Source organism: Azolla caroliniana, unplaced genomic scaffold (assembly GCF_043228905.1).
Source record: "Azolla caroliniana isolate FFs.n. ecotype wild unplaced genomic scaffold, voAzoCaro1.0.p SCAF_12, whole genome shotgun sequence".
NCBI classification, from domain to species: domain Eukaryota; kingdom Viridiplantae; phylum Streptophyta; class Polypodiopsida; order Salviniales; family Salviniaceae; genus Azolla; species Azolla caroliniana.
In genome coordinates this window covers 821,686-833,512 of record NW_028230447.1, presented here as the reverse complement: position 1 = coordinate 833,512, position 11,827 = coordinate 821,686, and the positions used below count along the sequence as shown (strand labels likewise).

General features: G+C 40.4%; 1 protein-coding gene across 1 annotated transcript; it reads left to right on the top strand.

Moving 5' to 3' along the window:
- The first annotated feature begins 5,875 nt into the window (after nucleotides 1–5,875).
- On the top strand, nucleotides 5,876–10,377 carry LOC147856716 (uncharacterized). The gene is made up of 4 exons (XM_087328536.1): nucleotides 5,876–5,910; nucleotides 7,960–8,020; nucleotides 8,137–8,536; nucleotides 8,618–10,377. The coding sequence occupies exons 1-4, from the start codon at nucleotides 5,876–5,878 to the stop codon at nucleotides 10,375–10,377; spliced, it is 2,256 nt and encodes a 751-aa protein (XP_087184662.1).
- Nucleotides 10,378–11,827: the final 1,450 nt, after the last annotated feature.

The following is an 11,827-nucleotide window of genomic DNA, read 5'->3' as shown; positions in this document are numbered from 1 at the left end:
AACAGATGCTATAAACCACATTGAAGCCAACAATACAAAGTTTGCTACTCCACCCAACTTGTAAAGGATAATTGTTGGGCATCCCAATGTAGTAGTTTACATTTTATTGACAATAATAATGGTGATAACACTGCTTCTAGCCGCAAATCTATACAACCATACATCCCAAATAATGAATTGGTTCACCATGATGAAGCCATCGGAAAGAAGGACCTAGATATTGTGCAAGGTGAGTTTCTTCATCTACCCCAAATTTGACTGCCTTGTTGCAATTAAGTGATGCACTCACAACATTTGAGAAAACTTGCAAAGCATCTTGTACCTTACTAAGATTACCAATCTCCCTGTCAACATAAAGGGTCGTGTCATCTGCAAATTCAACATCCAATACAATAGGTTGTGTAAAAGGTAATGCTATGCCTTTTATACATGCCGAAGACGATCTTAGGTAGGAGGATAAGGCTTTCCCAAACAAGATAAAAAGAAATAGTGGACGGGGCGAGAGGGCATCCTTGCCAAATTGACCTGGAGATAGGAAATAGTGGCCCGTATCCTCTAGCAAACAAAGGGGAACTAGAAGCGTGCCTGTTAGGGCAGAGACACCTTTTATCCATGCAACGAGAAAACCTAATCTTGACAACATTATCTCAAGAAAGTCCCAATCCACTTTATCATAAGCTTTTTCAAAGTCAAGCAATAATATTGCAAGCTGTTGTTTATTTTGCTGAGCTAAAGCAACCATTTCCCAAAACAAAAAGATGTTATAAAAAATGCTTCTATCTTGCAAAAAACCAAATTGTGTGCCATGAATAATAGATGACAACACCAATCTTAGTCTGAGAGCAATGGTCTTTGCCACAATATTGTACACGTCATTAAGCAATGTTATTGGCCTCCACTTGGCGACTTCATCACACTGGCAATCCGACTTAGGGATCATATATATGATTCCTTCCGTCCATTCCACAAGCATATTACCACTTGAAAATATTATATTAACCGCTCTAGTAAATAGAGGACCCAAAAAATCCTAATAATGCAAATAGAATCCAATTCCTATTCCATCTTTTCCCGGACAGTCGTCCTTTCCTACGGATTTAGCTGCAGAAAAAACCTCTTCCAGTGCGAATGGTTGCAATAATTGAGATGCCATTACATCTGTAACCTTCTGTTGAACTATTGAAAGAACAACTTGTCGCTTGTAAAGATTATCTACCGAAAAATATTTTGCGGACAACAACTGATGGTAATAATCTGAGACTATATCTCGCATCTGAGAGTCATTTGATGTATAGGATCCATCAAGTCACTTCAAAGAAGTAATAGAAAGTGGTTTATTTTCCCGTTTAAACTGATTAAAAAATTCTTTGTTGACCCGATCATGCCGTTGTGACTAACGAGCAACATTACGGTAGTAAAAGAACATTGAGCCTTCCTCCTGATTTTCTTTTAAAATATCTTTCACTCGACAACGTAGCATAGATGAAGTTGGATACCTTTCAAACAGTTGTTGTACTGTTGCAAGAGTACAACGTAGGTTGGCAATTTCTAAATTGCAATGATAAACCGATGTTGCAATTATTTTTGTGAATAGAGTCTTTATATTGAGTATGGCATGAACCATATTGCTAAGCAGACACTCATCCAAGAAGTTATAACTTGACGATATCTGAGTGATTGACATCCTAAGACTAACATTAGATAACAATGACGGAGTGATACGTAATTGCTTGGATATCGCCTCTTGGTAAATGTAACATGTAACTTAAGAGGATCATGATCAAAGATAATTGATCCCGAAATAATTCCTATGGACCCACCCGCCTCCCAAAAGACACTACTAGCATAAAATCTATCTAGTTGAGACAAATTTGTAACAACCACACTCCCATTTGATCGAGAGAACTAAAGGGATCCTTGTATGCATGAAAACGAATGCACCTTCCATAAATCAAGCAAACCAAAAGTAAAAAAAAAATAATCCCAACACTTAGCCTCTCGTCCTGAAAGAGTAGTTACACCTATACATCCCAATCTATCAACAACATCCTCAATCATATTAAAGTCACCTCCCACCAACCACCAACCAGCAATCCGCTAAACCCGCATAATCAGAATGAGATAACCATAAATTTGTCCTTTATGACACAGAATTAGGGGCATGGAGATTCATGAGGCCAACCTTCTAAGATCCTCTTTTTAAAATAAGGAAATGTGCTGGTTTATTCATAGTAGTAGCTGCTAACACTATGTGAGACTGCAATTGTTGTCTAATAGCAATGCATAATCAAGCCTAACGGCCATTAGGGCCAAATGCAGGAACCCAAAAATGAGTCCACCGTCCTAGTAAAATGGAACCATATTTCTGAATCCTATCCATGCACAAGTGATGCTCTTGCAGAAACAAAATATCAATAATACCAACAATAGAAGTACCTAAATTTGATTGTAAGAGTCCTTTAACTCTATGAAAGGCCTGTCCACCCAGGCCTTGTACATTCCATGAAAGAAAATGTAAGGTGTCTATATTACATAGGTTTTAGTCGTGTCCTTTTGTGAAAGATTGCTTGCGGAAGCGTTAGAAAGAACAACACAAAGAGAGAGAGAGAGAGAGAGTAGGCGGGAGAGACAGAGAGAGAGAGAGCAAAACACACTATTTTTCAAAATTATATGAATACTTTGTGCTCTGTATCTACAACGCACTCATCAACGCTATTTATACAAGTCCACACGAGACTGTTAGAAGTACGGTGTCGTGAAGAAAACCGTCCACAAGCGGAATCGGTGCACAGGAGCATAGGAACCGGCTCTTCTCGAATGTTGTCCATGGAAGATCCTAGGCAGGTAGATTTAGTGGGTAGGAAGTTAAGGGGGGGAAACGACTCCTTCCTTGCCTATAAAAGGAGGGAGACGCGAAAGAGGAGGGGATCGCGGAGAGTTGAGGACGAAGTGCTGTCGGTTTGTGTGCGAAGGCTTCTCTCTCTCTCTGGTTCGCAAACTCCATAGCTTCCTTTTGTGCAGGTTTCGGGAGGCTCGCGCTGCTCTGAGGAATGCCCGAGTGCTTCCGGCAGCACCTCCAACCTACTCCTTCCTTTCTGTGCGTTTACGAACAGGTATCGGCATCTGTTCGCCGGCCTGTTCGGTTGTAACCATCTTCGTGTTTTGTTGTTAGTCTTGTTAATACATACATACATTCGTGTCTCTCTGTGTCGCTGCCCCACTCGCTTCTTGTGTCGAAGGGCCGTGTCCCTGTGAATCTACTCTCGCACGTAGTGGGTCTCTTCTCCTTTCTCTCTTGCTCTTCGGTACAGGACCCCCGAGGTCCCGCCTCATTCCACGCATCCGCGAGGAATACCTCGACAACGGTGTACTTCAATGCTCACACGAGCATCTGACACTAACTACGAGACTATAACTGCCTAGTAGTCTAACCTATACTAGGATTCCGGTTACGGATTGGATCCGGCATACTGGCTCCCCAACTCACCGGTCCTTACTACTTACCGGCTCAGTTGCTCACCAGCATACCGATTCATCTTGCTTACCGGCTCAAGCTTATTCAGTCGATCTGGCTCCGGTTGAGCTTGCCGCTCAACACTCCCCCTCAAGCTCAACCTGAGGTAGGATCATAGTGTCAACCTCTGTGGCAGCTGATTCTTCCAACCGACTTCTCCTGACGTCGCTTCGCCTTGCTCGCGCTCCTTGTCCGGTCTGGTGTCGTGATGTGACATGTCTAGTGCAAGAAAAAGTAAAATATTGAGGATCCACACACATTTCACGAATACTTGTAAAAATGAAAATAAATAAACCTAGGTCACAATGGCATTGAGTGCATGTAGAGGGTTGCAAGCAGGATTTGAACCTTGCACCTCTAAGATAAGAGGCAATTATCTTACCACTAAAGCTACTACTAAGTGCTTTAGATGTTCTATATTTCTTTCTCATATTCAGTATTCCGTAGGAAACAAACGAACAAAACCGTGTACACAAAACCATGGTTTTAAGCTCATGGTTTCCTGTGTGCATAGAAACCATGGCTCCAAGCCCATGGTTTTGTGCATGGACAAACCTATAAAACCCCTAGTACGACTTGTGTAAAGGGGGGGGCTCAATAATATAAGCTTCTATTTCTTCTTCTTCGCATCTATCTTGTAATTATTTATCTACTTCTGAAAGTGTACAATTTTCAATCTTCTCAAGTGTAATAGGTCTTCCTCCAATCTTACATTCACATCGTCCTCTTCTCAATACCTTGACAGACATCCTCCTTGGTCCAAGACCCCGGAGGTCCCGCTCAAGCGAAGCACGCTCGCACGCGCATCTTCGCGACACCGGTCCCGTTTGCCGCGATCCCTTTGGTTCTGCGCGCCTCGACCTTCGGCATGTCTGCTCAATAGGCTCATCTCAACTCCTTCGCTGCTATGACTCCGGCGCTTGCCGATCCGTCGGTTCCACCGCCATGGCATCGACTTCCACTGCGTCCGTGTCTCCTTTGCCTCTCGTTGATCCGACTCATCTGGATCTGTCTGTTGATCTGAATCGGCTGTCTCCGACTTGTTCCAGCTCTTGTTCAAATCGGTATCCTCCGATTTGATTTTCGGCTTCAGGCCTCTCACCACATCGGACCACGTCCGGGTCTTGGCCTTCTCCGTGCTTCCCTTGGCTTCTTCAGCCGGTTCACCAACTTGTTCGGATGTGCTGACTTCCTTCGTCGACTCAGCTTCATTTTTCTTCTTGTCTCCACCTCTACTGGTTCTTCGCTTACCTACAGGTTCAACAGTTTTTTTTTTGCCTTTGCCCGTTTCGGTAGTGTCTTTGCCCTCGCGTCTCCCCCTCAAGTGCGGCACGTCGAGATACTGAACACCAAGCATTTTGGTAAAGTGCTGCAACTTGTCCGACCCGAGCGGCTTGGTGAAGATGTCGGCAACTTGCCGATCCGTGTGAACATACCGTAGTTCAACTTCATTGCTCAGGACTCGCTCACGCACGAAGTGATAATGCACTTTTATGTGCTTTGTGTGAGCATGGAACACAGGGTTCTTGGCAAGCTGCATGCTGCTGAGGTTATCGCAGTAGATTAGGATCGGGGTCGGTACCTCGATTCGTAGGTCTTGCAGTAGTCGCCGAAGCCAAATGGCTTCGCAGGTGGCAATGGTCGCACCCAGTGTTGGGCAAAGTCCCAGGAACAGTGTTAGCGTTCCGGTTGGGTTGGGACTTTTGCCGGCCAAGGTGGGGGACAGTCGGAATTGATTCCGGCCAAGTTTTCCTACCAGCCGGAATCTAGCCGGTTCATATTTTTTGAACCGGCTATTTATATAGTTTATGTAAAAAATAAAGGTAAAAAAAAGTTTATATATATATATTTCATGTTTTTCCCCTTTTTTTGTTTTACTTTCCCCCCTCTTTTTGTTTTTCTCCCTCTCTGTCATCGTCTGATTTCTTGCTACTCCCTCCTTGCTCGTTGCTCCCTCCTCGTTGCTCACTGCTCCCTCCTCTTTGCTCGTTGCCGTTCCTCCTTCCTACTTCCTAGTTGTTCGTTAACAACTGCTTGTTATTCATTGTTCATTCATTGCTCACTGCTCACTGCCCACAGCTCGTTGCTTCTCCCTCGTTGATTGTCGGCGGCCTCTCATCACTCAGAAATTGCCGCTCGTCACTCGTCGCCCATCATTCGTCACTCAGCTCTCACCACTCGACGATTCACGCGCGTTACTTGTCGCTCGTTGAATCAAAGAAGGTATCCTCAATCTTCATCTTGATTATAAATTTAATGATAGCAGGGAACCCATGAGATATGGTATACAATCTTTAAAACAAAATTAAGGGACATGTGCCATTGTGTTTCTAGAGGTAGGAGAAAATTGTTGAATTCCCAATGTTAGCATGGGATTTCTATTCTGAAATGGGAAGGTAAGCAAGTGGTACTTATACAATGTAAACATGAAACTTGTTTCCCAGTGAAGCTCTGATATGTGCTTCCTTTGTTCTATGTGAAACTACTCCCAAAAAAGAGTTAAGAATTGATTAGCATTTGTTTTCTATTTGAAGGTTCTTATACAAAATGTCTAATTTCCTTACTGCTGGTTTATTTTTGCTGTGTGTTATGTGTTTTGATCCTCGAGTTAGTTTCATCTTGTATGAGCTATTTTGCCTCAGGATTTAGGGTCATAGTTAGCTTAATATTAATAGTGGTCACAGATTTGCCCTTGCTGATATGACTGCATAATTTTGGATAATCTTGACAAATAAGGTATACCAAAATACACGGTATTCACTAAGCTAATTGTTTTTAGTTAGTAGAAATATCTTGCTTGTAGTGCTATTAAAGATTTGAGGCACAGATGCTTGTCAATAGCTTCATTATATTCTTGTATTTGCATCAAGATCCACCCATAAGATAAAAGAATCATTCTAGTAGAGCATTTTGAATAGTTTTTACACCGTCTTACCTTAATATATTATAGTAAGGGGACAAAAAGGATCATTAACATTCTCTTCATCTAGATAAAATCAAATGAAGTGTACATCTCCTGATTATTACTATTCTGAAGCATTCTACTCAGGGATAAAAACCATAATGAAAGGCAAATGTGATATAGGGAGATTAATTGCTAATATAAGGTTTTATTGGTGAGAATGCTTAGTGCAAGTTGTAGTAGTGATGCATGGAAGCAATTGATTGAGTGTATGGAGATTATTATGAGATTGCCAAGAATTTGAAGTAGAGAAGAATATGGGAGCAACTCAGCTAATAGCTAGAACAAACAATTAGAAGTACAATCTCATCATATGTTAGACATTTTTTATATAAAGGTCACCTTATTAAAATTCTGTGTAGTAATGTTGCACATGCTTTGCAACATTAAGATCGTGTCTTCAAGCCTTGAGCAATGGAAACCTAACATTCCTCTATGTGACATTAATACCGTCGTCTCTCTTGGTTTCTACTTGGTCATCATGATCTAGACTATTGTTATTAATTAACCTCCTTAATAACTTGTTGACATTGAGTTCATTTCTCAACTTTATAATTGCTATATTTTTGGTTAGGCATTTTCATAAAGTTTGCACATATGTTAGTCTGGAAGGTTTCAATGTGATCAATGTTTTACTTAGGCTTATTATAATCACATCTACAACTGAGTGCTAATCACATTACAACATCTAGATAAATAACTTACTTGATGGGAGATAAGTTTAGATAATTCGAGTGCTAATAACTTATAGAACATTTAAACTTGCGATTCCACCAATGTTTTATCATTTAGAGTATGATTTGGATTATCTTAACACACCAAGACCTCTAAATTTGTAGTTGTAGCTTTTTAGACAGAAAGTTATTGTCTTTCATCTAAAAAGCGACTCACTACATGCTATTGGTTCACTTTGGAATATCACTAGATGAACCAACAAATTTGAGATGAGAATCATCATGTAATTCAAACACATGTAGTGGACGATAGGTTGAAAATTGGGAGAGAATTATGTACAACAAATTATCTTAGCACAAGAAAAGCATAGAAAGATGATGGGAATAGACAAGAATAAATCACAAGGAGGCATGTATATTCTATTACTACCCCGTATTCGTATTGTCATCTTGTTTGTGATCTCTAAAGTGTATCTCAAAATCTTTCCTACTAGATGCATTTTGTGGGAAAACGAATTTCTTGACATATTTGAAATTATTTTAGCTATGATTTCCTTCTTTTTGACATATTTCTTGTTTGGAAATTTACATTAGCAGCATGTGATTCTATGTGTTGAATATGATGTCTTTCTTGGCCGTTGCAAATCAATTTCGGTCCATTACTCCCATTTGTAAATCAATTCTAATTTATATCTTAAGTTTTTGTGATCTCTAAAGTGTATCTCAAAATCTCAGTGTTCTAAACTAGAGCTTATTTAATGTGGGTAAGCTAATGTGCGCCATCCTCTTTCTTCTTTATTTTCTAATAGATTGGAAGGTCCACAGTGGAAAATTGATCCTTTATTGCCTCAGAAACTTCAAATATCCCAGGTATCTTAATTTGTTTTTTCTTTTTGGAAACATGGATTGTGTATGTAGGTTTCACCTTCTTGTAAATAGAATCCATATATTATGTTAGTCAAACATTCTCTGCATTATTGTTACAGACTTACAATATGTCCCAAAACAAGAATATGAAAGGCAAAGGAAAGCAAATTAGCCTCTTTACAATGCCCGGCTTTAGGAAAAACTTGCCATCTAAAGAAGATGTGTCTCTAGAAGAGCCTATAAAGGACCATCAACACTCCGAAGAATTACTTCATGAGATGAATAGAATTAGTAAGGCCAAACTAAAATTTCAAGAAGATTGGCTTACTAAATTTAAGTGGCTTCAAGAGGATTTAGAAACTGGTCTTTTATGGTGTAGTTATTGTAGGAGTGATGCTCATAGTAAGTCTTCATTTGGCAAAACAGGTGCCAAAAACTTTAAGACTTCCGCATTAGAAGAACATGCAAGAAGTGTGGCCCATCGAGATGCCATTTTGTTACAAGAACGTGACAAGAATGGTCTTGAAAAATTTGCATAAAAAAAGGAAGCAAGTGTGGATGTAGTAATTGAAAAATTGTTTAAATGTGCATATTTTATAGCTAAAGAGGATTTAACATTTAGAAAATTGGAAAGCCTCTTACGATTGTTAAGAGAATGTGGTGTGGAAGGCCTTCCACAAATGTATAACGATAATAAGGCTTGTGCAAGCTTTATCTTGCACATTAGCAAGGCTCTTGAAGCTGAGATCTATGATAGGTTGAGGAAAAGTCCTTGGTTTGGGCTTATGGTAGATGAAGCTACCGATGTAAGCGTAACCAAGAACTTGATTCTTTATGCTACATTTGTGGAAGGAAGGCAAGTAAGAACCTCTTATTTGGGGTTACTTGAAGTAGAGGATGGTACATCAAACACAATAACAGAAAGCATTTTAGCATTATTAAAAAAGTGGAACTTAGATGTTAGAAAAATGATGGGATTCGGAAGTGATGGAGCATCTGTTATGGTAGGTATGTCTACAGGTGTTGCTGCAAGATTGAAGTCATATAACCCATTTATGAATTCCTTACATTTTTGTGCACATCGAACAAACTTGTGTGTGCAAGAGGCTTCAAAGAACATTGAAGTCAAAGAAACATGTAAGCAGTTAGATGCCCTTGTGAATCGGGTGGCTGCACATTTCTCGAGGAGCTCACTGCGCCAAGGTGAATTAACTAAGATGCAAGATGCACTAGAATACACACATTTGCATATTCTTGGGATTGTGAAAACACGATGGCTTAGTCGGCATGGTGCTATCATGAGGGTATGTGATGTGTATGAACCCTTGATGAAGACTTTACAATCGCAAAGTGATGCATACAATGTATTCGTAAGTTTAAGAAACTTCAAAGTAGTGTATATGCTTCACTTTCTTGCAAATGTACTTAAGATCATGTCAACGTTAAGTATGGAATTCCAAAAGGAATATGTGGATGTGACATGCATTGGAGGTTTGGCTATGATAGCCATTGGGGAGATTGAAGAACAATTTCTCCATCATGTTATGATGGATCTAAATGGTTTTGAGAATGATAGCTATAGTTATCCAATTATTCCAGAATATGGTAGAGAAAAAGGAATGCTTTCAGTTTTAAGAGATGCTATTAAAGGTAATATGTATAAAAGCATCCTCATGGATAGATGTATTGATGGCGAGGACTTGATTGAAGCCATACAATTCCAAACTTTGTTTTCCAAGGCATTAATAGAGACAATAAAAAAGAGGCTTCAAGATTCGGTAACTCTTTGCGCATTGAAAATGTTATCACCAATGAACATGTCTGCCGGATCTACAAGCATTTTAGCACGAAAAACTATGGGTCTTAATGAGTTGAAAACACTTGGAAATTTTTATGGCATTCAAAAAATGGTAGATGGGAGAGCGTTTTCTCTCATAATTGATAATGATAAATTGTATGATGAATATGCAATTTTCAAAAGGCAAGCTACCACGGAATGGCTTGGAAGAGATTTCTTAGATGTTTGGGGTATGATAAATTGTAATGATGTGTGGAAAGAAAAGCTACCCGAACTTCTAAAGATTGCATTGATAGGTTTAATCCAATGTTCTTCTACAACAGCGTGTGAGAGAGGCTTTAGTCGCCTAAATCTAATAAAAAATAAGTTTAGAAATAGACTGAAAAACAATGCAATTGATGCATTGATACGAATCTCTATTGAAGGACCTGAACTAGAAGAACATGACTTCAATGCTAGCATTTTGTTGTGGCGAGAAAGCAAGGCATATCGTCATATTTTTACAGGAACTTCTCATGAGCATGATGATGAGATCGAGGACTTCATGGAAGATATAGATTAAAACTTTATAAATGTGATCGATTTTGTTTTGGAACTTTCTATATATTACATCTAATTTGATCTAATATGTTGTTAATGCTACTTTACAAAGGTTTGAAAAGTGAAATATGTTTATAAAGTTAGAATTTTTTTTGGAAAATATATATCTTTAGTTTTTGGGTTCCAAAATTTTGTAATTGATTTGATTTGGTATTGCATTAGATTTTTTTTTTGGTTATGCAGCCAAAAAAATTTTCAACATGTTCCGGTTGACATTGTTGTTGGTAGGAACGTGGTCGGCCAAAATTTTAAAATTCCGGTTAGGTTCATGAGAAGCAGGAAAATTTCCAGTAGGGGCTACAAACTTTGCCCAACACTGGTTGCGCCCCAGTATTCAGCCTCAGTGCTGGATAGAGCCATTGTTGGCTGCTTTTTGTTGCTCCACGCAACAACCGCGCTCCCAAGAGAAAACATAAAGCCGAAAGTTGAGCGACGATCCGTTTCATCGCTAGCCCAATCGGCATCCGTGTAGCCGACAAGCTCTTCAGTTATACCTTGCCGGTATAAGAGCCCCCAGTCCTTAGTGCCGCTTACATACCTCAGTATTCGTTGCGCGCACTGAAGGTGCTCCACAGTCGGCTTCTGCATGAATTGGCTTACCACTCCAACCGGATAGCTAATGTCGGGTCGGGTGATGGTCAAGTAGATCAGGCTTCTGACTATTTGTCGGAACCGTTTCTCATTGCAGGTTGGTCCGGAGTTGGGACGGATCTTCTGATTCCGGTCCAGGGGTGTGGAGACAGGTCGGCATGCTGTCATGCTGAATTTGTATAGTATATTCAACACATAATGGCGTTGAGAAAGCAATATGCCGTCGAGGGTGCGGATCACCTCGATCCCCAAAAAATAATGAAGGTCCCCCAAGGCCTTCATATCGAATGCGTCTGACAACTGGGACTTGATGCGGTTGATTTCCGGAAGACCTGGGCCGGTGATGACTAAATCATCAACATAGAGTAAGATACATACCGGACCGTTTGAGCCTTGACGGATGAACAGGGAAGAGTCCGACTTAGAGGCAACAAACCCCATCTTTCGCAACCGGTACGTGATCTTAGCATTCCAAGCACGGGGGGCTTACTTCAAGCCGTACAACGACTTCCTCAGCCGGCATATCGCCGACTTGTTCACCTCCGACTGAAATCCGAGGGGCTGAGTCATAAAGACTTCTTCTTCAAGATCTCTTTGAAGGAAGGCATTCTTCACATCCATCTGATGAAGATGCCACCCCCTTGCCGCAACAACCGCCAGTACCACACAAACCGTCGTCATCTTCGCTACAAGAGCGAAGGTCTCGTTGTAGTCGATTCCGTGGGTCTACGCATATCCTTCGCCACTAACCGGGCCTTGTACCGGTGAACTGTACCGTTGGCATTGTACTTTACCTTGTACACCCACTTGCATCTGATCGG